We start from the raw sequence: 27,036 nt of genomic DNA, 5'->3' as shown, positions 1-27,036 counted from the left end.
AAATAATGACAAAGAGAATACTATTAACCGCAACATGTAAGTGTAAAAAAAAAAACCAAAAAAACAACATTATGATTTGTTCTATTTTTACACAAAGAAAACAATCTGAAGTTGTCTTTATTTTTAAGTTATCGTGCCGTGATTTTACCAGTCCGGCCCACTTGGGAGTAGATTTTTCTCCATGTGGCCCCCGATCTAAAATGAGTTTGACACCACTGACATAAAGTCTATCCACCCATACTGCATGTGGCCAGCAGGCCAAACAGTGCAACATAAGAAAACAAAAGCAAAAACTACTTTTGGCTTTATTTCAAATCATCAATCACAACTATTTACCTAAGTTTGGGAACAATATATTATTATATTTGTACTCCACAACAAAAAACACAAAATTGTGAACATAAACAAATATCGATTTCATCACACTACTATCGTTTCGATGCCGATACAACCCTTGTATCATGATACCAATGTTTGGATTGTTCCACCCACCCATCTATTGACCAATAGATAATAGATAACGTAGAAATAATGTGGATAATCCCTGCAAGTTGTGCATCAATGGTAGCTGAAATGTTTTGCTACGTAAGTAGACAACAGTGTTTAAAAAGTCACGTAACTAAGTTAACCGCGTCCATCATGTACTGAGAAAAAGTGGGAAGTTGAACACAAAACAAGACAAAAAGAGGCCTATAACCTCGTAATAAAGTGTCTGCAAGCGTGAAGCGAGAGTTGCTAACGTCCTTACCTCCCGTCAAAGCCGCCTGCAAATGGAGGAGAAGCACAAACAAGCAGCACGTCTGTGACAGAGAACGACGACCACTTTCCCGCAACGACTCCATTATGACAACTAACTAGCACTAAGTCACTGACGTCTACTAGTCGTCTCTCCAGGCTGTCTGCAGTTAGCCCCACCCCGTTTCCCAGTTAGTCCCGCCCACTGGTTTGTTTCAACACAGCAGCAAGTCCCACGCTATTTGTGGCATATAACATTAAAAATGTTGTTTTTATTGTATGTTCAGGCTGGCTTTACATGCACCGAGTGAAGCTACTAACACTAATGTTTGCCAAAGTCTTTTTAGTTGGCCAAAAACGACAACATTAACCAACAGTTGGTGACGTTTCATGGTATCGGTGAGTTTAGTTTATTTGATATTGTTAGCGAAGCTAACCCAAACAACCATGCTAACGGGCAGATAGCTAATGATGCATTCACGTCACAAAATAGAGGATGGCAAAGCACAGACAATGGGGAATGTGGTGACGACAAATGAAATTTACAATGGCAACTGTGTTTTTAGTTTCTTGTGTGTATCATGTTTTTAACTTATTGAGTCGCAATCATTTTCATTTTGAAAAGTACCACTGCTGATATAAATACAATAAGCGTATATTTTCAGGATGTCGGGATGGTTTTTGAAAAATCGTATTATTCCTGAACTCCTCTCACTCCAGTACTTTTAAGTTTCACTTCCCAACTGTATTCGGCAGTAAATAAACATCATTCCAATTCAATACAATGCCACAGAAATACTAATATAATTGGATATTTAATATTATATTGACAATGTCAGAGTGGTGTTCATTTAAAAATGCCCATCAGTCAAAACAAAATAAATGGAAAAATAATTGCATAAAAAAGTGTCAATTTACAACTTAAAAAAAAAAAAAAAATCTCTATGAAAAAGTGGCATTCAAAACACGGCAAACATGAAATAGAGGTTAATATAGGATAAACAAACTGCGAGTTAATGCGTTATCCAAGTGCAGCTGGGATAGGCTACGGCATACTTGCCAACCTTGAGACCTCGGATTTCGGGAGGTGGGGGGTGGGGGTGTGGTCGGGGGTGGGGCAGGGCGTGGTTGAGGGCGTGGTTGAGGGCGTGGTTAAGAGGGGAGGAGTATATTGACAGCTAGAATTCACCAAGTCAAGTATTTCATACATATATATATATATATATATATATATATATATATATATATATATATATATATATATATACATCCTGAAAATATGCAAATAAAACTGTTTAGATAATTGATACTTCAAACTTGCATAAATAAATATTGAGGAATATAACATAACTTGGCTTCTGAGAGCTTCAAAATGTAATGAATAAAATGCTAAAGTTGTTGATAAACAAGCAATTATTTTAATAATTAAATATGGTCATTTTAAATGAATTATTATGATAATTTAAAATTAATTATTTCAAATATGTTTATTTTAATGTATAATTCTAATGGCTGGATGTAAAAAGGAGTCAGAAAAAATACAAATAAAAATACAATTAATTTTGATGTTTTTAGCAAAATATAGTAAAAATGTATTTCGTTTTTTTTTTTTTTTTAATTAATAAATATATTTATTTTTAGGTAAGATGAACATAATAATACAATTTATCTCGTCTGGATGATTTAGTTCTTGTCACCCTGTTGTCCTCCTGGAGGGGGCGTGGCCTCCAGCTCCGGCTGAAAATCGGGAGATTTTCGGGAGAATATTTGTCCCGGGAGGATTTCGGGAGAGGCGCTGAATTTCGGGAGTCTCCCGGAAAATTCGGGAGGGTTGGCAAGTATGGGCTACGGCCTCGAGAGGGACACGTGGTAGAAATTGGATTGATTGATTGATTGACTGATTGATTGATTGATTGAGAGAGAAGTTTATTGACATCTTAAAGAATTGAATCCATGTAATGCTTTAAAAAGGCAAATGGATGGCAGAAAAATCCAAAAAGCTGGTTTCTATTGTGGTCTGTTACATATTCATCACATTTGATGCATTCAATAATAAAAGAACCTCCATCCATCCATCCATTTTCTACCGCTTGTCCCGTTCAGGGTCGCGGGGGTCCTGGAGCCTATCTCAGCTGCATTCGGGCGGAAGGCGGGGTATATCCTGGACAAGTCGCCACCTCATCGCAGATAGACAGACAACATTCACACTCACATTCACACACTAGGGCCAATTTAGTGTTGCCAATCAACCTATCCCCAGGTGCATGTCTTAAAGAACCTGTAACATATATATAAAAAAATTACGTTCAAAAAATTACTTTAAAAAAATGGATAGATGGATGGAACTTGTTTTAGAGTGATTGAAATAAGTAATACAAAAGTCCCCCCCAAAAACGTGGTGGAGATGGTGGAGATGTTATGGTTGCACACATCTCAGGATGCATTTTACACCTCTTGACAGTCACTCTCCAAATCGAAATGTTTAGAGGCTGTCCCTTGGCAACTCAAAGTTTCAGCTCTCTCCCCAGATTTCCTACGGGATTAAAGTCAGGAGGTTGGCTATGCCATTCTAGCAACTGTCAGAAAAAGTTGGAAATATTTGGCAACAGATGCGTGATGGATCAAGGTCGTTAGCCATTTCCTTCATCCAATAAAGTCCTTACAGTATTTCAGTGAGTGTCTTTATTCATGCTTGAAAGATACACAAGTCTCCAATTAGGTGGCAGCAGTGTTCAAACTAACCAACAGACCTGTTCAACCCAGTAGTAGAAGAATACACAAACATGAGCACAAAAGAGAGACGTGGAAGTTTGTAACACGCATGAAAAAGTAAACAACTGATGATAAGTGCAATCTGTGATATCACAGCAAACTACTGTAAATACAAACTGATTTCCGTCGACTATGTCGACCAACCCTCAACTCTAAACTCCAAACATCCCAGTACAAGCTAGTCAGATTACTTCTAGACCTCCACCCCAGATCCCACCTCACTCCAACCCACTTCTCCAAAGTGGGCTGGCTCAGGGTGGAGGACAGAGTAAAACAACTTGCACTGAGCCTAGTCTATAAAATCCGCTACACCTCCCTGATACCGAAGTACATGTCAAACTACTTCCTTAACGTAAATGACCGCCATAACCACAACACCAGGGGGAGCTCCACTAACCACGTTAAACCCAGAATCCGATCTAACAATGGTCTTAGCTCGTTCTCTTTCTATGCCACATCAATGTGGAATGCGCTCCCAACAGGTATGAAAGAAAGGGCATCTCTATCCTCCTTCAAAACCGCAATAAAAGTACACCTCCCCGTGACTGCGTGAGACTTCCTCTCACCTCCAAAGACATGCACCTGGGGATAGGCCCCTCCCACCTCCAAAGACATGCACCTGGGGATAGGCCCCGCCCACCTCCAAAGACATGCACCTGGGGATAGGCCCCGCCCACCTCCAAAGACATGCACCTGGGGATAGGCCCCTCCCACCTCCAAAGACATGCACCTGGGGATAGGTTGATTGGCAACACTAAATTGGCCCTAGTGTGTGAATGTGAGTGTGAATGTTGTCTGTCTATCTGTTGGCTCTGCGATTAGGTGGCGACTTGTCCAGGGTGTACCCCGCCTTCCGCCCAAATGCAGCTGAGATAGGCTCCAGCACCCCCCGCAACCCCAAAAGGGACACGCGGTAGAAAATGGATGGATGTTTTATATTACTGACTCTTCTAGTATGTTTGTCTTAACTTATGTGGAGCACTTTGTGAGACTTCTATGTTTTTTTTAAATGTGCTATATATATAAAATGGATTGGGAAAAATGTTTACTATTGTATCATTATATTTGTAAAGGCATAGAGCAGGGATGTCAAATGTTATGTTATGACTGCAATCAGAGGGCCGCTTGTAACAATGAATAATGTAAGAATTAGCCTCTGGATTTCATTATTAATTATATAAATTATTTTAAGTAGACTGTCGATTTTACAGTAAAAACTTTACATATACAAACTTTTACTGTAAAATAGTTTTTTTTTAAAAATTTTTACAACATTTTACGTAAATGGAAAAACAGTACCACTGTTTTTTTTTTTGTTTGTTTTTTGAGGGGGGTTACGGAAAAAGCTGGCAGCTTAATTGCCAGAATTTGTGTGTTAAATTTACCATGTTTTTTTAAAACATTATGTCGTAAATGGAAAAACAGTGCAAGTTATTTTTTTATTCTGGCAACTTAACAGCCAGTTTTTCTACCGTAAAAACAAATGTATCATTTTTCCTTTTACAGTAATACACTGTTAAAAACAAGATTTTACAGTAAAAATATGGCAGGTCAGTCAACAGAATTTTAATGGGAATTTTTTTTTTTCTTCTTCAATTTACAGTAATATGCTGTAAAGAACATTGTAAAAAGTATTGTCATTTGTATTATTTGATGGGTAGTTTGCTGTAAAATGTATTTTTATTCAGACAAAAAAATTTGGAATGTATGATAATATACTGTAATATTTGTTACAATATTGGATACTATTAATGTTTAAAAGGCATGCAATTTTTAAGCAGTATATATATTTTTTCTGTCAAAATGAAAAAAATCCATTACATTTAGCGAGAAAATATTAAGTACTTTATAGCAGTGTTTTTCAACCTTTTTTGAGCCAAGGCACATTTTTTGCGTTGAAAAAATACGGAGGCACACCGCCAGCAGAAATCGTTAAAAACGAAACTCAGTTGACAGTAAAAAGTCAATGTCGCAATTGTCGGATATGAATTCAAACCATAACCATAACCAACCATGCATCACTATAGCACTTGTCTCAAAGTAGGTCTACTGTCATGCCTTGTCACATCCCGCCGTGACTTATTTTGAGCTTTTCGGTGTTTTCCTGTGTGTAGTGTTTTAGTTCTTGTCTTGCGCTCCTATTTTAGTGTTGATTGTCATGTCATGTACAAATGCACTTTGTGGACGCCGTCTGCTCCACACGCTGTAAGTCTTTGCTGTCGTCCAGCATTCTGTTTTTGTTTACTTTGTAGCCAGTTCAGTTTTAGTTTCGTCCTGCATAGCTTTCCCAAAGCTTCAATGCCTTTTCTAAGGGGCGCTCACCTTTTGTTTATTTTTGGTTTAAGCATTAGATACACAACTTCATATTGTTTTCTTTGTTTAATAATAGAACAAGTACATTCTGAAATTATAGAAATCATTATGTTGTTGGGTTTTTTATTTACAATTACCTGGTGCGGTTAATAGTATTTATATACTTTATTTGTCGTTATTTACATTTTCTGAATAAATTATGTTATGATGTTCATCAGTCATTGGTGTTAATTTTCAATGTATCAAGATAAAACAATTATATCAAAATCAAGTTACAGTATGTTATTTATGTAGTTTGATCATTTTCCTCGACTGGTGCACTAATAACATCATGTGGTTTATTTTGTACATATGTAACATCATCTACAAAGATACAAAGAATTGCTATTGCGACATCCAGTGGACACACTTAGAACAGCTGTTTCTTTCATAAAAAAAATTTCAGGTTAATTTTTATACTTAGCAAACTCATCCCGCGGGTCGGATAAAACCTGGTCACGGGCCTGATCCGGCCCTTGGCCCGTACGTTTGACACCCCTGGTATAGAAAATGGATGACTATTAGATTAGATACCTTTTTACGCTGTTTCCGACATCTACAAAGCAATTAGCTACCGGCTACCACCTACTGATATGGAAGAGTATTGCACGGTTACTCCGCCGAGCTCTAGGCAGCACCGACACTCAACAACAACACATCATTTGCAGACTATAATTACTGGTTTGCAAAAAATATTTTTAACCTAAATAGGTGAAATTAGATAATCTCCCACGGCACACCAGACTGTGTCTCACGCACAGTGGTTGAAAAACACTGCTTTATAGACACATATCATTTCTAGGTGTTTGCGGGCCAGATAAAATGATGTCGCGGGCCAGATCTGGCCCATGGGCCTTGAGTTTGACACCTGTGGCATAGAGCTATTACATAGGAGGGCAATTGATTTAAAAAAAAAAAAATTAGAGTGTTGTTCCAACATAGGCCGCTAGATGGGAGTATAGCACGCACGGTGCCTCGCCTCTGCTGCGCCGCCTTCAATTCATTCGGATTGAAAGCACCCGGAGTGAGTCTCTCGCGGCTCTAATCTCGGTAACTACCGGCTCGCTCGCTCCGCCTTCCGCCATGGCGACCGCAAAAAGTCCGTGCTCCGGTTCGAGCAGCACCTAAAAGTCACCCGGACCCCCGTGTGAGCGTGTTCTTTCGCCAGCCGCGGGACGTCCGTACACTTCTCGTCCGCGGGGGGTTGATCCAGAGGTGTGGACGACACAGACGCCCTATTCCAAGGAGGACAAACGGGTAAGAATCCAGCTCGCCAAGTCCCGTGTGCTCTTGAAGGAAGTGACCCAACTTGTTTGAGGAGATTAGCGTTAAGTCTTCCGTGTTTATTATGTCATCCCGTGGCGTTCCTGAGAAGGCAAGTAACGACCACTAAGGGAAATGTCCACATGCATGCCCACTATCGCAGCACCTTTTAATGGATCTGCTGCAGCTGCGACGTGGACATGCACTGAAATGTGCATTTTTGCACCGGTAAAATGCACAATCTGACCAGGTGAGTCCAGTGCTGGCTTGTAAATATGAGGAGTTTTGCGCCAGTCTGCTCCATTAACCTCATTTCTCCTTTCAATGCACGGCATTCCTGCAGAGGCTTTAAATGACACCTTGTTGTTTGCTATCCATTACCTTAAATCCCTGGGGAACTTGTCACGATCCAGCCACACCCAGGTATCAGTGACTGTGGGGATGCTTTTGTGGACATTTTTGTGTGTGGTTCCATCTTGGCACAGCTGCTTGCATGGATGAAGAGGGGCCAAGTGGCTATTCAGCTGTCACTAAAGGATTCCAGCTGTGCACTGTTGGCCCTCACTGAGGAGCCCTTGTGTGTTGCCCCTGCACACAGAGCAGGCACTGTTGCAGCCCCCTCTGTAAGCCATCTTTTACAGCTCCACCTTAACACACTTGTGAGGAATTTCTAGCAAACGTGTTCAAAGGCAGGGTCATTTACCCTGGAAAACACCCATGGGCTCTGTAAAGGGCCCCTTTTTCAAGGCGCACGGTCACTTCGCTTTATGACACCAATAAGGTGCGGCCTGTGTGTACTACCAGAGTCTGTTTCTGTAGTCACCTGATCAGAGGAGGTCATTGGCCTTGACTGGAGGATCACGTCATTTGCGGTCCTCGGGTGCAGGAAGGTATGTGCCACACGTTAACAGCACTTGCTTTCATTTGTGTTTGCTTTGACGTGTGTGCTTGCAGACCTACACGGTTTCAATATCCATTTCTCTGTTCTCAATTGTTGATGACTGATGATAACAACCAAACCTACCCCCCCTCCACATCCCGAATTGTAAATAATGTAATTAATTCAATGTATACACCCTGATGATTATCTTGTGTGATGACTGTATTATGATTGATTGAAACTTTTATTAGTAGATTGCACAGTGAAGTACATATTCCGTACAATTGACCACTAAATGGTAACACCCAAATAAGTTTTTCAACTTATTTAAGTCGGGGTCCACTTTCATGATACAGATATATACTATTTTCATACAGTCATCACACAAGATAATAATCACAGTATATAAATTGAATTATTTACATTATTTACAATCCGGGGTGTGGGATATGGAGGGGGGTGGGTTAAGTTTGGTTGGTATCAACACTTCAGTCATCAACAATTGCATCATCAGAGAAATTGACATTGGAACAGTGTAGGTCTGACTTGGTACATATGTACAGCAAGTATTGGACACAGAGAGAGATCAGAAATGATAAGAAAATGATAGTATATATGATAGTATATATCTGTATCATGAATCAATTTAAGTGGACCCCGACTTAAACAAGTTGAAAAACTTATTCGGGTATTACCATTTAGTGGTCAATTGTACGGAATATGTACTTCACTGTGCAACCTACTAATAAAAGTCTCAATCAATCAATCATTGACATTGATTGTGAGGAAAATGTTTGGTAATGTTATGAATAAACATGGTATTTATCAGAGATGTCCGATATTATCGGCCGATAAATGCGTTAAAATGTAATATCGGAAATGATCGGTATCGTTTTTTTTTTTTTTAAATTAAATCAACATAAAAAACACAAGATACACTTACAATTAGTGCACCAACCCAAAAAACCTTCCTCCCCCATTCACACTCATTCACACAAAAGGGTTGTTTCTTTCTGTTATTAATATTCTGGTTCCTACATTATATATCAATATATATCAATACAGTCTGCAAGGGATACAGTCCGTAAGCACACATGATTGTGCGTGCTGCTGGTCCACTAATAGTACTAACCTTTAACAGTTAATTTTACAAATTTTCATTAATTACTAGTTTCAATGTAACTGTTTTTATATTGTTTTACTTTCTTTTTTATTCAAGAAAATGTTTTTAATTGATTTATCTTATTTTATTTTATTTTATTTTTTTTAAAGGTACCTTATCTTCACAATACCTGGTTGTCCAAATTAGGCATAATAATATGTTAATTCCACGACTGTATATATCGGTTTATATCGGTATCGGTAATTAAAGAGTTGGACAATATCGGATATCGGCAAAAAGCCATTATCGGACATCCCTAGTATTTATTATTCTTATTTAGAGATTGCGTCAGGCCTTCTTTTATGACCCAAAGGCAGTGTGGAGGAAAAAAATCTGTTGGTACTATCGGGTACCGATTCAGGCCCGCGAACAGGTTTTATCCGGTGAGTTTGCGAAGTATAAAAAATAGCCAAAATTTTTGAATGGAAGAAACTGCTGTTCTAAATGTGCAGCACGGTGAAACAGGGGTTAGTGCGTCTGCCTCACAATACGAAGGTCCTGAGTAGTCCTGGGTCCAATCCCGGGCTCGGGATCTTTCTGTGTGGAGTTTGCATGTTCTCCCCGTGACTGCGTGGGTTCCCTCCGGGTACTCCGGCTTCCTCCCACCTCCAAAGACATGCACCTGGTGATAGGTTGATTGGCAACACTAAATTGGCCCTAGTGTGTGAATGTGAGTGTGAATGTTGTCTGTCTATCTGTGTTGGCCCTGTGATGAGGTGGCGACTTGTCCAGGGTGTACCCCGCCTTCCGCCCGATTGTAGCTGAGATAGGCTCCAGCGCCCCCGAAGGGAATAAGCGGTAGAAAATGGATGGATGGATGGATGTTCTAAATGTGTCCACTGGATGCCGCAATAGCAATTATTTGTATCTTTGCAGGTTATGCTACATATGTAAAAAAAAAAAAAAAAAACACAAAAACATGATGTTAGTGCACCAGTTGAGGAAAATGAGCATACTACATAAATACCAACCTGTAATTTGAGTTTGATATTATTTTGTTAGCTTGATAGATTGAAAATTAACACCAATGAGTTGACTGATGAACATCGTCACATAATTTATTCAGAAAGTATAAATAACGACAAATAAAGATAGAATACTATTAACCGCAACATGTAAGTGTAAAAAAAAAAACCAACAACATTATTATTTGTACATTTTCAAAATGTGCTTGTTCTATTTTTAAACAAAGAAAACAATCTGAAGTTGTCTTTATTTTTAAGTTATCGTGCCGTGATTTTACCAGTCCAGCCAACTTGGGAGTAGATTTTTCTCCATGTGGCCCCCGATCCAAAATGAGTTTGACACCCCTGATGTAGTGTTGTAGATTTGGGCAATTGTCAAATTATTCATTTAAAACCTTCAAAACAAACATATGGTGCAAAAATGCATCACTCGTTGATGGTGAAATAATACTGTATGTCCTTTAATTGGTGGTTTAAAAATGTTAACATTGATTGTTAATCAGAGCAGCGCGGTTTAGTGACCTGAGGTTGTGCTTTCATTAGGTTTTTCTGAATACTCTTTCCTCCCAGTCCATCCTCACATAAACATGCATGCGAGGTTAATTGGAGGCTCTGAGTCAGGGCTATTCAACTAGCGTCCCGGGGGCCAAATCTGTTAATGACACCATAACCTGGCCCTGCAAGTTTAGTTCAAAACAACACAATTGCAACAAATTTCCTAAAAAGACAAGAGTGCTCCTGTTGTAGAGGAACTTGGACCACTGTAAACACATTGGCTGACCCTTGCATTGTCTTTTTAACTTTGCTAGCAAACATAGAACAATGGGGTCCAAACTTGTGATTTACATAACTGAGGCGTTCCTCAAAGCACCCTTTTTGGCAATTACAACTTTTTTCGTAACAAAATGTATGTAATGAAGATCTTGCTGTAGCTTGTTTACTTCAGATGCAGTTATTCAACTTCTTTAATTATGCTAGTGGTGTTCCTCAAGGTTCCATTTTAGGTCCTCTCTTTTTCATCATTTGGGCAATTCAACTGGTGTTGAAAAAAACTTGATTCTTAAAAACACTAGTCTGTCATGAATTTGATCTTTGACTAGTTTTTTGGCAGAAGGTCCTTAAAAACAGCTGACCGCTCCTGTAATGCTGGCAAAATGAATAGACTAAAATAAAATGGATGCTGGTTCTCCGGAATATACAACATAATACTAGTGAAGGTAGAAGTCCGGCCCCCCGGTCTATCCTTTCTGGAAATTTGGCCCCCAAAACAATTTAGTTGAACATCCCTGCTCTAAGTTGCTCATAGGTGTGAATGCTTGTTTGTATTTACTGTATGTGCCCTTGCCCTATGATTGACAAGTGGTGTACCCCGCCTCTCACGCAAAGCGGGATAAGCTTTAGTTTACTTGCGAACAGTATAGAACAGGAGTGTCAAACTCATTTTAGATCAGTGGTTCTTAACCTGGGTTCGATCGAACCCTAAGGGTCCGGTGAGTCGGCCTCAGGGGTTCGGCGGAGGTCAAGACACACCCGACTCATCGTGTAAATACAAACTTATCCCTATCCGCGTATTACGGATACGGCAAGAGCGGACTGATTTGCAGGTGTGTAATTTGTTGTGAGTTTATGCACTGTGTTGGTTTTGTTCTTTGAGCAAGGTGATGTTCATGCACGGTTCATTTTATGCACCAGTAAAAAACATGGTAACACTTTAGTGCGGGGAACATATTCACCATTAATTAGTTGCTTATTAACATGCAAATTAGTAACATAATGGCTCTTAACTAGTCATTATTAATGACTAGTTATAATAATAAGGCCTTATTCGGCATGGCCTTATTATAACCCTAACCCTCTAACCCTGACCCTAACCCTAACCAAATAACTCTAAATTAAGTCTTTATTACTTAGAATATGTTCCTATGTCCAAATAACTCTAAATTAAGTCTTTGTTACTTAGAATATGTTCCCCATACTAAAGTGTTACCAAAAACATATAACTTTGTCTTGAATTTGAAAAAAAAACATTTATTTTTCACTAAAGAAGGGTTCGGTGAATGCGCATATGAAACTGGTGGGGTTCGGTACCTCCAACAAGGTTAAGAACCACTGTTTTAGATCGAGGCCACATTGTGAAAAATCTCCAAAGTGGGCCGGATCACGGCACGATAACTTAAAAATAAAGACAACTTCATATTGTTGTCTTTGTTTAATAATAGAACAAGCACATTCTGAAATTATAGAAGTGATTATGCTGTTGGGTTTTTTATTTACAATTACCTGTTGCGGTTAATAGTATACTTTATTTGTCGTTACTTATATTTTCTGAATAAATTATGTGATATTGTTCATCAGTCAACTCATTGGTGTTTAATTTTCAATCTATCAAGATAAAACAATTATATCAAAATCAAGTTACAGTATGTTATTTATGTAGTTTGTACATATGTAACATCATCTCCAAAGATACGAAGAATTGCTATTGCGACATCCAGTGGACACACTTAGAACAGCTGTTTCTTTCATAAAAAAAATTTCAGGTTAATTTTTTACTTAGCAAACTCATCCCGCGGGTCGGATAAAACCTGTTCACGGGCCTGATCCGGCCCTTGGCCCGTACGTTTGACACCCTTGGTATAGAAAATGGATGACTATTAGTCAAATTAAATTTGATAAAGTCCACTTTATTTTTGTTAAGCATTTTCAATTAGACTAGTGCTGGGTACTCTTATAAGTACCAACCAGAGTCTGTTGGTACTAACGGGTACCGATTCAAGTAAAATCAAACGGTACGATATTTCGATACCTTTGTTGCATGAGACGTTATATCCGGTTTCTCAAGCACATTGCCGAAAAACAATCAGTCTTAGAGCAGACTGTTATGTTATAATTTTCTATGCCAACAAAACGATACAAAAGTGCTCAAAAGTACAGTCAATCAATGTTTCAATCAATGTTTACTTTTATAGCCCTAAATCACGAGTGTCTCAAAGGGCTGCATTGATTGATTAATTGAAACTTTTATTATGAGATTGCACAGTACATATAACGTACAATTGACCACTAAATGGTAGCACCTGAATAAGTTTTTCAACTTGTTTAAGTCGGGGTCCACGTTAATCAATTCATGGTAAAATCAATGCAAGGTTCCACTGGTCAAAATGCTAATTTACATAGGATTTAATGTTACCGATTCGCCTTGACGATTTTACACGTAGACTTTAACAACTCCAAATTTGGTAATAAAACTATAAACCTATTACCTTTATAGACCCTCTTGTTCAAAACCTGAAACAATTCTAATGGTCAGACAAGTGTCAAAAAGCCGCTGCCTGACCAGGGCTCAGAAAATCTGCAAAGACTCCTCCCACCCCACCAAGGACTGTTTTCGCTGCTGGACTCTAGAAAGAGGTTCCGCAGCCTCCGAAGCAAAACCTCCAGGTTCTGTAATAGCTTCTTCCCTCAAGCCGTAAGACTCTTGAACGCATCATAATTAAATTATCCCCTCAACTCCCCCCAAAATGGATTAACTCGCTGGAATAAAAAAGACAATACAACATACATCCATAAACGTGGACGCATGTGGAAAAGTACAATATATTTATCTGTACAGTAATCTATTTATTTATTTATATATATTTATATATATTTATTTATTTTATATATATTATTTATGTATATTTATTTTATATATGCACCATATTGCTTTTTTTATCCTGCACTACCATGAGCTTATGTAACGAAATTTCGTCCTTATCTGTGCTGTAAAGTTCAAATTTGAATAACAATAAAAAGGAAGTTTAAATCTAGTCTAGTCTAAAATAAGATTACCAAATTGTACCGCAGGGCAGATGCACTTTGAGGTTTATTTTATGCATTTAATTTCTTCCTAAGATTCTTAACTGCCCAACAAGTGTGCTATACGTTAATCACAGTATTAACCTTTCTGCGGAAAGTCCCCATATGTAGCCGGGGGCCACAGGAGAGGTTAATCTGTTCCTGCAGGGCTGAGCGTTGAGGTGTCACACGCATCATTGCTAGTCCTTCAAAAGGGACTAAATGTGTCCATGACAGAAAAGGTCAAATTAATAAAAACACTATTTCAGCCAGGTGTGGGGCTCGTTAGTAGCGGCAAATGTTAGCTGTATAACCTCACTTATAAGCTGGTCCTTCTTCTGGAGTAAGTTCATCTCTGTCTTAAAGTAAAGTGCCATATAAATGTGATATATTATTAAAATGTAGACTTATTCCTAGCTGAAATGACTCTTACTAGGCAGTAGTGTTGTCCCGATTCCAATATTTTGGTACCGGTACCACAATGTATTTCGGTACTTTTCTAAATAAAGGGCACCACAAAAAAATTGCATTATTGGCCTCATTTTAACAAAAAATCTTAGGGTACATTAAACATATGTTTATTATTGTAATTTAGTCCTTAAATAAAATAGTGAACATACAAGACAACTTTTCTTTTAGTAGTAAGTAAACAAACAAAGGCTCCTAATTTAGTCGGCTGACATATGCAGTGACATATTGTGTCATTTATCTACCTATTGTTTTGTCAACATTATTAAGGACAAAAGGTAGAAAATGCATTATTAATCTACTTGTTCATTTACTGTTAATATCTACTTACTTTCGCTTTCAACATGTTCTATCTACACTTCTGTTAAAATGTAATAATCACTTATTCTTCTGTTGTTTGATACTTTACATTAGTTTTGGATGATACCACAAATTTGGGTATCAATCCGATACCAAGTAGTTACAGGATCGTACATTGGTCATATTCAAAGTCCTCATGTGTCCAGGGACATATTTCCTGAGTATATAAACATAAATACAAAAAAAACGAAAGAAGATGTTATGATGCCAAAAAACTATCAACGTAATCATAGTAGTATCGACTAGATACGCTCCTGTACTTGATATCAATACAGTGGATGTCAGGTGTAGATCCACCGTTTCTTTACATTTTGACGCCGGTGAGCTACGGTGTGTAGTGAAGCATGTTTAGCTATTCCTCGTCCTGCAGTGATAATGATACTTGTAAGAAACTTACTTTATTTGTCGCCATGGAAGCGAGGATTAGTGATTTAGAAGTAGCTAAAACACTGCAGACTGCGGATGGTCTTTAGCTGCAAGCTAGGTAGCCATGTCTTAAAGCACCTCTTCCTGGGGGCGTTTCAGTGTTATAACTTCACCTTTATCGTTAGTTTTTAAGCCAAAATGCGTCCTTTCTCCCTTTTCTGTCTACACACTGTGTACCGTATTTTCCGCACCATAAGGCGCCCTGGGTTAAAAGCCGCGCCTTCAATGAACGGCATATTTCAAAACTTTGTCCACCTATAAGCCGCCCGGTGTTGTAAGCCGCATCTAACTGCGCTAAAGGAATGTAAAAAAAAACAGTCAGATAGGTCAGTCAAACTTTAATAATATATTAAAAACCAGCGTTCTAACAACTCTGTTCACTCCCAAAATGTACGCAAATGTGCAATCACAAACATAGTAAAATTCAAAATAGTGCAGAGCAATAGCAACATAATGTTGCTCGAACGTTAATGTCACAACACACAAAATAAACATAACGCTCACTTTCTGAAGTTATTCTTCATTCATAAATCCCTCGAATTATTCTCCTTCGTTGTCCGAATTGAAAAGTTGGGCGAATGTGGGATCCAAAATGTCGTCTGGCGCTGTCTCCCTGTCTCCCTGTCTTGGTGAACGTCACGTGTGTTCGCCTTCTGTCATCCACTGTTCCCACGCAGTTAGCAGTCTAGCTTCGAATGCCCTGTTGACACCAATATCTAGCGGCTGGAGGTCTTTTGTCAATCCACCCGGAATGACGGCGAGTATTGAATTAAGCACGTAAGCGTGTCTCTTAATGTGATGTTATGAGCTAGCAAATATAACAACTACACTACCCAGCATGCAACGATAGTGACGAGCATGCGCGGTAGCCCTGAGAAGCGTTGTTGTATGCTGGGAGTTAGAATGTGGTTATGAGCACGCTGTGAGTAAACGTTGAGAACTCAGTTAACACGCCTCGTCTGCATTATTTATAATTAGACAGACAACACACTTAATAGGAGCCATTTTGGGGTCTTTACATAAACACACAAATGGAAATGAAACGTCACATATCCCAGCATGCACCGCGCGCTTCTTCTACGGGGAAAAAAGATGGCGGCTGTTTACCGAAGTTGCGAGACCGAAACCTTATGAAAATGAATCTTAATATTTATCCATATATAAAGCGCACCGGGTTATAAGGCGCACTGTCAGCTTTTGAGAAAATTTGTGGTTTTTAGGTGCGCCTTATAGTGCGGAAAATACGGTATGTTTGTAAGTACTATGTGATTGTGCGCTGCCGAACATGCTCCTCTGCTCGTAAACCAGCAATGTCACAACCTGGCGACGACGACGGGGGCGCAGGGGTTTGGAGGACCGGTATAGTACCGAATATGATTCATTAGTATCATGGTACTATACTAATGCCAGTATACTGTACAACCCTACTAGGCAGTCGCTAAAAGTTGCCTTTGTGACACTGTAAATGTTTTGTCGTGTCCTATTATTCATGTGGTGATAATGATTTGATGTGTAATATAGTATTTCAGTCCCTCCAGGATTGGTATCCTTTTTCTGTGATATTTCCAGCATGAAATGCCACAAAATCAAAAAAGTGCGGCGAAAGTTGTGATGTTTTAGGCTTTTTTTTTTCAAAAACATTAGATCCGCTTGTGGTTATGAATTTACAGTCAATATTTAGGCATTTTTTTCGTAACCCTAAAAAGCACAGGATTTGAACAAATCTAATAAAATAGGCTTAATTTGCATCTTAAGTGAAATGTTTTTCAACATTGACAGATATTTACCCCCCAGAATCTCGCAGGCCCTTTTTTGAGATTGAATTTGCAGAAATTCATCCTATAAATTATAATGGAAAGTGCAGTGTTTTTTTTAGGTGTTTGTTGCAATAAAATCGTGGGACTGTTGTGATTTTACCTTTTAAATTATGATATGGAAATTTGCTGAAGAAAAAGTTATTAATGAACTTTAAAAAAAAAAAAAACATCTTTCAAACATGGCACACAAAAATGTGCAAAATAGGCTTTATTCAGCCACAGCAAAATACAAGAATATCCTAAAAATGAGAGAAAGAAAAATTCACAATTTAAAAAAAGTCTATGCTGAACACGATTTAAACGAAACAAATATCCTTAAAGGACATTACAGGAAGAGTATTTAAAGTAGGGATGTCCGATAATGGCTTTTTGCCGATATCCGATATTCCGATATTGTCCAACTCTTTAATTACCGATACCGATATCAACCGATATATACAGTCGTGGAATTAACACATTATTATGCCTAATTTGGACAACCAGGTATGGTGAAGATAAGGTACTTTTAAAAAAAATTATAAAATAAAATAAGATAAATAAATTAAAAACATTTTCCTCAATAAAAAAGAAAGTAAAACAATATAAAAAACAGTTACATTGAAACTAGTAATTAATGAAAATGAGTAAAATTAACTGTTAAAGGTTAGTACTATTAGTGGACCAGCAGCACTCACAATCATGTGTGCTTACGGACTGTATCCCTTGCAGACTGTATTGATATATATTGATATATAATGTAGGAACCAGAATATTAATAACAGAAAGAAACAACCCTTTTGTGTGAATGAGTGTAAATGGGGGAGGAAGGTTTTTTGGGTTGGTGCACTAATTGTAAGTGTATCTTGTGTTTTTTATGTTGATTTAAATAAAAATAAAAAAAAATAAAAAATTAAAACAATGCCGATAATAAAAAACCGATACCGATAATTTCCGATATTACATTTTAACGCATTTATCGGCCGATATATCGGACATCTTTAATTTAAAGCTATTGGAGGTCCTAAACTATACTTAATCATTTGATGTTAGCTGAAGAGTTGCTCTGATGTCTTCTGTGATATGTTGTGACTGGTCAACCTTCATGTCTGTCCGCCACTTTAAACGCATCACTTTCCTGAAAATGTTGATATCATTTTTGGATTCTCCGATTTTGAGGTAACATTGTACCATTCCAACTCTCCGTTGGGTTTGAAGAGGGCTTGTCCATCAGCATCCCCGCCATGCTTGTCCGTTCTCTCGATGCACTCTGCTGGATTACATTATCCACTTGCAATGCTTGATTCAACTTTCGATTTAAATTTTTTTTTGGCAGCAGTCATGCCTCTGTGTGACGGTTTAACAGCTGCCCACATTCGAAGGTGCAGCACATGGACGTGCCATTCGGTGAGGGCTCGGAATGACGAAAGACGGCTGGAATGTGCAATTAGGTGGGAATCAAGCAAGGCGGCCCGGCTTCAGGGCGAGAGGGGTTGGAGGAGTCTTGAACAGGTTTTTGAAAACACGGGGGAGGTTGTGGATAATGTGTTTTGCAAGTCAAGGGACAAACTCAGACTCTGATTTAAATATCAAATTGAAAGAGGCTTTGAGACAGCGTTTTTTTATAGTGTCGGGCCGGCAGCTTAAGAAAAATAAATACATTTTTAAACCTACTCAACTAACCTTAGATATGCTTAGATGGGTACTATTATTTTATTGTTTTTAGAGTTTTGCCTATCACTCATACGCCCTATGTAAGGTAAGAACATGTATGGCTTTGTTTTTTATGAATTCTAAATCATAAATAAAAGCTAGCAATAGGTGGCTAACAATGCAGGTAATGGGGATTCAATCTATTCCGCCTATAAAGCACTTTAAATTTATCTAAAAACCTCCAACATTTTATATACATGCTGTAAGTATATATCGTATTTTACAGGATATAGAGTGCACTGGTATTCAAGCCGCACCCACCAAATTTTAGAATAAATAAATATTTTTACATATACTGTATTAGTCACTGCAGATATATACCATTACGAAATATATTTGTAAATATTTATTTACATACTTTAATTGTTTACAAACGGTGCCTGTAACACAGCAGTAAAACGGCTGCTCAAACAAAACAGAAAGCGTCGTCTTGCACCCACTAGCTGTGGAGACTCACTCTCCAATCAGCTAAACAGACTCAATAACTCCAGAATGACGTTTTGATGAATTTACGAAACTGAAAGGATACTGTACTAACACAGACATTTGTAAACGTGTTGGCATATTGGCTAATGCTAACAACGCTAGCTTGATTACATTACGATTAGAGATGCGTTAAATGTATCGTTTTTTTTTATTATCAGTATCGTTTTTATTTTATTTTATTTTATTTATTTTTTTAATGTTTTTTTGAACATAAAAAACACAAGATACACTTATAATTAGTGCACTAACCCAAAAAACCTCCCTCCTCCATTTACACTCATTTACACTCATTCACACAAAAGGGTTGTTTCTTTCTGTTATTAATACTCTGGTTCCTACATTATATATCAATCAATCAATCAATCAATGTTTATTTATATAGCCCTAAATCACAAGTGTCTCAAAGGGCTGCATCAATATATATCAATACAGTCTGCAAGGGATACAGTCCGTAAGCACACATGATTGTGAGTGCTGCTGGTCCACTAATAGTACTAACCTTTAACAGTTAATTTGACAAATTTTCATTAATGACTAGTTTCTATGTAACTGTTTTTATATTGTTTTACTTTCTTTTTTATTCAAGAAAATGTTTTAAATTTTTTGTTATTTTATTTTATAATTTTTTTTTAAAAGTACCTTATCTTCACCATACCTGGTTGTCCAAATTAGGCATAATAATGTGTTAATTCCACGACTGTATATATCGGTTGATATCGGTATCGGTAATTAAAGAGTTGGGGAATATCGGATATCGGCAAAAAGCCATTATCGGACATCCCTAATTACGATAGCGCATACAAATATGCATGGGACGGTTTAGTAAGTATGAATTGTTTTAGTTATATTGTAAAACCTACAAACGTTGCTTGGAGTGATGAATGAAGAATCCTTTTGAGCAGAATACTTCCGGTTGAAGGATCGAAACAGGAAAGACATTTTAATCCCACAGTGCCTGCAGTGAGTAAACTCGTCCAAAGAGGGCACCATAGCACAAACCATAACACACCTTTTCAGTGTTTCTGTAGGTGTTCTATTAAAACTATTTGTAGAGTACAAAACATTATGGCCGTTAACGAAGAAAAATCCATAAATTAGCCGCACCGTTTTCTAAGCTGCTGGGTTCAAGCGTGGGAAAAAGTAGCGTCTTGTAGTCCAGAGAATACAGTATGTAAAGCAGTAACAGGCACATTAATAGTCATCATCATCATTGAGTATCAGGCCTGTTTGCAGGCATTGAGGATCAGGTATCAAGGCTTTCCAGTCTCTGTCATCCACCCTATGTATGAGTTCTGTATTGACATTTTTGATAAAAATCTCAGTTAAAATCTCAGGCTGCAACCTTCTACTATACAGGCGAGAGGTATGGTTTATAAACTGCACAAACTTGTGCCAACTCAGAGGCGATGGAGCAGCCTACCGGCTCAGTATATCAATAGTTGCAAAAGCTAGTTACTGCTCTGTGATCAAGGTGCAGCTAAAAGTAGTTCCTCGGTGGTAGCACGTATAAAAACAATGCCGCTGATACTTGCTTGATATGCATATAAATGGAGTATTGCTGGCGATTTTTGGATTTTTTTAGAGGGCTGTATGGGCAGGATAGATAACTCCAATTAGCTTCATTGTTAGCCGTCTACTGTGAGCCGTATTTTACAATTTAGAATACACAAAAATGAGAAAAATGTGTGTTCTTGTTTCACATAGGGATTGTGATTTTTTACTCTTTTTTTTTTTTTTTATTTTATTTTTTTTTTTAAAGTGCTTTAAAGGAAAAATTAACAGATTTTTAGTTTCTACGTGGAGACGGCAAACAAAGTGTGGCGTGAGCTGAAGTCTAAAAAAGTTTTTAAAAAGTTTTTTCAATAATCTCAGGACCTTTGCTGGCCTTTTATTAACAGCACCCTGAATACCTTCTATACCAAATTCTTTAGCATTTCTGCTTCCCTTTTTCAGCCCCCCAAATGTCAGATTTTGACGCTGCAGCCTCTAAATTCTAATGTCAATTTAACACAGTGTGACTTGTGCCTTGAAATGTGGAACATGCTTGAAAATTCCTTGCACTAATTGGTTCTCCCACAGGCAACCATTAGCTGGGAGTGGAAATCCTGCTTTTGCAATTAATGTGTTAATGTGACCAAAAGGGGTGGGGTTGCACGGCTCATTGTGTAACCATGTCACCACTGATGCTGTTTTGGCGTATGTGCAGGGTGTGGAAGTGAGCAGTGGAGGCAAACATGGCAGATCCAGACCTGGAGCCGGTGAAGTCGAGAGCAGGGCACCGTCTGGGAGCCCCGGAGACTCTTGGCATCAGTACCTTAGACCCGGCGCACAGACCCCCGACCATGCCCCCTGGAAGGCATGCCACCGTTAGGATCCATATGTTGGACGACACTGAGGAACTCTTTGATGTCTCGGTGAGTGCCCAAAACTTGATTTGGATCTATTCCAGCTAAGAAACTTAATGAGTCTTGTAAACGGTTGGCATGGCAACTTCTGGCGATGAAACTATGGCGAGATCTTATTAGGTTTATGCAGTAAATTGTCTCAACCAGGTTCTGTGGACTACCTCCTACATATTCAAGTGTGCTTTTTGGCATGCAGGTGGGGTGAGGCTGTGTTTGTGCTCTCTTGTGTAAAATCATATCGCTCATGTTTATTAGCTATGGCTTGACAGTTACGTAAATCAACACAAAGAGGAGCATTTGCACTTCCATGTTTGTCCAAATCAGTGTTTTTCAACCACTGTGCCATGGCACACTAGTGTACCGTGAGACACAGTCTGGTGTGCCGTGGGAGATGATCTAATTTCACCTAAAAATATTTTTTGCAAACCAGTAATTATAATCCGCAAATAATGTGCTGTTGTTGAGTGTCTGCACTGTCTGGAGATCGGCAGAGTAACCATGTAATACTCTTCCATATCAGTAGATGGCAGCAGGTAGCTAATTGCTTTGTAGATGTCAGTAACAGCGGGAGGCAGTGTGAAGGTAAAAAGGTATCTAATGCTTGAACCAAAAATAAACAAAAGGTGAGTGCCCCTAAGGAAAGGCATTGAAGCTTAGTGAAGGCTATGCAGAACGAAACTAAAACTGAACTGGCTACAAAGTAAACAAACAGAATGCTGGACGACAGCAAAGACTTACTGTGGAGCAAAGACGGCGTCCACAAAGTACATCCGAACATGACATGACAATCAGCAATGTCCCCACAAAGAATGATAAAAACAACTGAAATATTTTTGATTGCTAAAACAAAGCAGGTGTGGGGAATAGCGGTCGAGGGAAGACATGACAGGCTAACCTCCTCCAACCTCCGAGGACAAAGCTACGAATAATGGGAGACCGGGCTTTCAGCTCCGCCGCTCCCAGTCTGTGGAACGCTCTCCCTGACCACCTGAGGGCACCACAGACTGTGGATGCTTTTTAAAAAGGCTTAAAAACCTTAATTTAAAAAAAAAAAATTTTTTTTTTTAGATTTATCCGTGCTGTTCTACTTTTTATTTTTATTTATTTGTATCATCTTTTTATTTTTTTAATACACTGTAGCACTTTGAGGTTGTTTGCTCAATGTAAAGTGCTTTTTACAAATAAAATCTATTATTATAATCATTATTATTATGAAACTGCTACAGGAAAATACCAAATAAAGAGAAAAAGCCACAAAAATAGGAGCGCAAGACAAGAACTAAAACACTACACACAGGAAAACAGCAAAAACCTCAAAATTAGTCACGGCGTGTTGTGACAGGTGGTGACAGTACACCTACTTTGAGACAAGAGCTATATTGATGCATGCTTGGTTATGGTTTAAATCATATCCAACAATTGCGACTTTTTATTGTCAATATCGGCTGCTGAGTTTAATTTTTTAATGATTTCTGCTGGTGGTGTGCCTCTGCATTTTTTTCAATGAAAAAAATGTGACTTTGCTCAAAAAAGGTTGAAAAACACTGGTCTAAACGATACACGGTAAATAATACTGAAATATTTTGAAACGTAAACTACCAAACTGATCATAATAGATGTTGGCATAATAAATGATTGATGGATCAATCACGTCTTGAAGCAGTTGACGCATCTTGGCCGAAATCAGCAGATGCACAGTTGATGGTTGGTGATTACTATGTGGCCTAAGGAAAAACAACATGACGTCAGTTATGAGAAGTTAACCTACCTGAAACTTATGGCAACTTTTCCAGGCGTCTGCATGCAGACGGAAACGTCTGAAAGCAGAGCATTTGAAGGAGCCTCAGTTATCTGTAAATGTTTTAGTTGATGTCCGTCCTGTCATTTTAATGTGTAATGTGAATGCCATTTTATGTGTAACTTTGCTTGGCCAGGACTCCCTTGAAAAATACGTTTTTAATCTCAATGGGATTTTTATCCTGGTTAAATAAAGGTTAAATAAAAAATACAAATAGTTTATGGAAAACTCTGAGGGTGAAGGCTATCCAAAATTCGGCCTTCAGCATCATCCCGTTTAAATTAAGAATTATTCATAATCCACACAAATAGCGTCTTTTCGTGTCTTTGTCTGCTGCCTCCGTGTCTAAATTGAATGTCAAAGTTTACTAATGTCTCGGTTTATGGCCATAACCTTCTACTACGCAGGTGAGAGGCATGATTTACAATCTAGAATTAACGTTCAACCAGCTCAAAGGCGAAGCAGCAGTAACAGCCGGTCACTGGCTCAATATGTCAATATGGCAGCATAAGCATAACTCTGTGATCAATGCACAGCTAAAAATACAAACCCCATTTCCATATGAGTTGGGAAATTTGGTAGATGTAAATATAAACGGAATTCAATGATTTGCAAATCCTTTTCAACCCATATTCAATTGAATGCACTACAAAGACAAGATATTTGATGTTCAAACTCATACACTTTATTTTTTTTTTGCAAATAATAATTAACTTAGAATTTCATGGCTGCAACACGTGCCAAAGTAGTTGGGAAAGGGCATGTTCACCACTGTGTTACATGGCCTTTCCTTTTAACAACACTCAGTAAACGTTTGGGAACTGAGGAGACACATTTTTTAAGCTTCTCAGGTGGAATTATTTCCCATTCTTGCTTGATGTACAGCTTAAGTTGTTCAACAGTCCGGGGTCTCCGTTGTGGTATTTTAGGCTTCATAATGCGCCACACATTTTCAATGGGAGACAGGTCTGGACTACAGGCAGGCCCGTCTAGTACCCGCACTCTTTTACTATGAAGCCACGTTGATGTAACACGTGGCTTGGCATTGTCTTGCTGAAATAAGCAGGGGCGTCCATGGTAACGTTGCTTGGATGGCAACATATGTTGCTCCAAAACCTGTATGTACCTTTCAGCATTAATGGCGCCTTCACAGATGTGTAAGTTACCCATGTCTTGGGCACTAATACACCTCCATACCATCACAGATGCTGGCTTTTCAACTTTGCGCCTATAACAATCCGGATGGTTCTTTTCCTCTTTGGTCTGGAGGACACGACGTCCACAGTTTAAAAAAACAATTTGAAATGTGGACTCGTCAGACCACAGAAAACTTTTCCACGTTGTATCAGTCCATCTTAGATGAGCTCAGGCCCAGCGAAGCTGACGGCGTTTCTGGGTGTTGTTGATAAACGGTTTTCGCCTTGCATAGGAGAGTTTTAACTTGCACTTACAGATGTAGCGACCAACTGTAGTTACTGACAGTGGGTTTCTGAAGTGTTCCTGAGCCTATGTGGTGATATCCTTTACACATTGATGTTGCTTGTTGATGCAGTACAGCCTGAGGGATCGAAGGTCACGGGCTTAGCTGCTTACGTGCAGTGTTTTCTCCAGATTCTCTGAACCATTTGATGATATTACGGACCATAGATGGTGAAATCCCTAAATTCCTTGCAATAGCTGGTTGAGAAAGGTTTTTCCTAAACTGTTCAACAATTTGCTCACGCATTTGTTGACAACGTGGTGACCCTCGCCCCATCTTTGTTTGTGAATGACTGAGCACATCATGGAATCTACTTTTATACCCAATCATGGCACCCACCTGTTCACCTGTGGAATGTTCCAAATAAGTGTTTGATGAGCATTCCTCAACTTTATCAGTATTTATTGCCACCTTTCCCAACTTCTTTGTCACATGTTGCTGGCATCAAATTCTAAAGTTAATGATTATTTGCAAAAAAAAAAAAAAGTTTATCAGTTTGAACATCAAATATGTTGTCTTTGTAGCATATTCAACTGAATATGGGTTGAAAATGATTTGCAAATCATTGTATTCCGTTTATATTTACATCCAACAAAATTTCCCAACTCATATGGAAACGTGGTTTGTAGATTGCCTGCCTTATAGCTTATAATAACAATGATGCAAACGCTTGGTTAATATTCAGTTGTCAGTTTATGGATGGTTATTTTCAGTAGAGGGCTTTGTGGGCGGAATAGAGGACCTCATTGACTTCATTGATGACTGATATTTTCTAATGATTATTTATGGTTTAGAAGGCATAAAAAAGAAAAACGTGTTGTGTAACTGAATTTACATTCCACATTGTCTGCCAAATTAGTACCTAAATAGTTTATCTAACAGAGATACAAAGCGACAAGAAATATTTAGAAGTTAGCAGCACAAACACCTGATTTTACTACAAAGTTTTAGAACTTAAAAAAAACCCACCAGCAACGCACCATCGCACAGGCAGGCCCACAGCTGGGAATGTCTTTGAAGGAGAGTAAAAAACGTTATGGATGAGTGTGTAAAGTCTTTTGCATAACGAACGGTATAAAAGAGAAGAGACTGCAGCTTCTTCTGGCTTAAAATATCCAAATTGTACTTTTGAGATCACTCTTTCTTTTCTTTTCTTCTGCAAAGAAGGCGTGGTGTAGCTTGCTGTTGACCTGAATACAGCTTTTGTCACAGAGCTGTGGGTAAAAAACGGAAGCTTTATTCACTCAATTCGACACACCATATACAAAAAAACTTAGTCAGCCCTATCTTGTTTCGCCTGGAGGCATCTTCTCAGCAAAGACAAACACATTCTCCTATCTTTACTGTGATAACGTAGCTGAGGCATCTTCAGATTATACATATAGAGTCCTGGTCAAACGTTTACATACACTTGTAGAGAACATAATGTCATGGCGGTCTTGAGTTTCCAATCATTTCTACAACTCTTATTTTTGTGATTGGAGCACATATGTGTTGGTCACAAAAAAACTTTCATGAAGTTTGGTTCTTTTATGAATTTATTATGGGTCTACTGAAAATGTGACCAAATCTGCTGGGTCAAAAGTATACAAACAGCAAGGTTAATATTTGTTTACATGTCCCTTGGCAAGTTTCACTGCAATAAGGCGCTTTTGGTAGCCATCCACAAGCTTCTGGCAAGCTTCTGGTTGAATTTTTGACCATTCCTCTTGACAAAATTGGTGCAGTTCAGCTAAATGTGTTTGTTTTCTGACATGGACTTGTTTCTTCAGCATTGTCCACACGTTTAAGTCAGGACTTTGGGAAGGCCATTCTAAAACCTTAATTGGAGCCTGATTTAGCCATTCCTTTACCACTTTTGACGTGTGTTCGGGGTCATTGTCCTGTTGGAACACCCAACTGCGCCCAAGACCAAACCTCTGGGCTGATGATTTTAGGTTGTCCTGAAGAATTTGGAGGTAATCCTCCTTTTTCATTGTCCATTTAACAGTTACATTGGCAGCAAAACAGGCCCAGAGCATAATACTACCACCACCATGCAACTTTCTACCAATTTCCTGCTAGAAAGTTGCAGATGGTCAACCATGGGAGGGTTTAATGTTTGGAATAGTTCTGGATTAATCTTCTATGCCTCCCATGGG

The 27,036-nt window shown here is 38.4% G+C and overlaps 2 protein-coding genes across 2 annotated transcripts in view; one reads left to right on the top strand and one right to left on the bottom strand.

Moving 5' to 3' along the window:
* Window positions 1-842, bottom strand: part of LOC133613777 (WD repeat, SAM and U-box domain-containing protein 1-like) — a 90,009-nt gene extending 89,167 nt beyond the window's left edge. Inside the window, exon 1 of the mRNA XM_061971557.2 lies at window positions 749-842. Within this exon, the coding sequence (XP_061827541.2) occupies window positions 749-842 (94 nt within the window). The remainder of the gene's footprint in view (window positions 1-748) is intronic.
* Window positions 843-6,883: 6,041 nt separating this feature from the next.
* The window catches only part of LOC133613774 (FERM, ARHGEF and pleckstrin domain-containing protein 1), a 197,137-nt gene continuing 176,984 nt past the window's right edge, over window positions 6,884-27,036 (top strand). Inside the window, exons 1-2 of the mRNA XM_061971552.1 lie at window positions 6,884-7,116; window positions 21,419-21,626. Of these exons, the coding sequence (XP_061827536.1) occupies window positions 21,447-21,626 (180 nt within the window). The 5' untranslated portion in view covers window positions 6,884-7,116; window positions 21,419-21,446. The remainder of the gene's footprint in view (window positions 7,117-21,418; window positions 21,627-27,036) is intronic.

This window comes from Nerophis lumbriciformis, linkage group LG13, assembly GCF_033978685.3.
Source record: "Nerophis lumbriciformis linkage group LG13, RoL_Nlum_v2.1, whole genome shotgun sequence".
Classification (NCBI taxonomy): Eukaryota; Metazoa; Chordata; class Actinopteri; order Syngnathiformes; family Syngnathidae; genus Nerophis; species Nerophis lumbriciformis.
The sequence above is the reverse complement of the archived record's forward strand: the minus strand, read 5'-3'. Positions and strand labels throughout refer to the sequence as shown.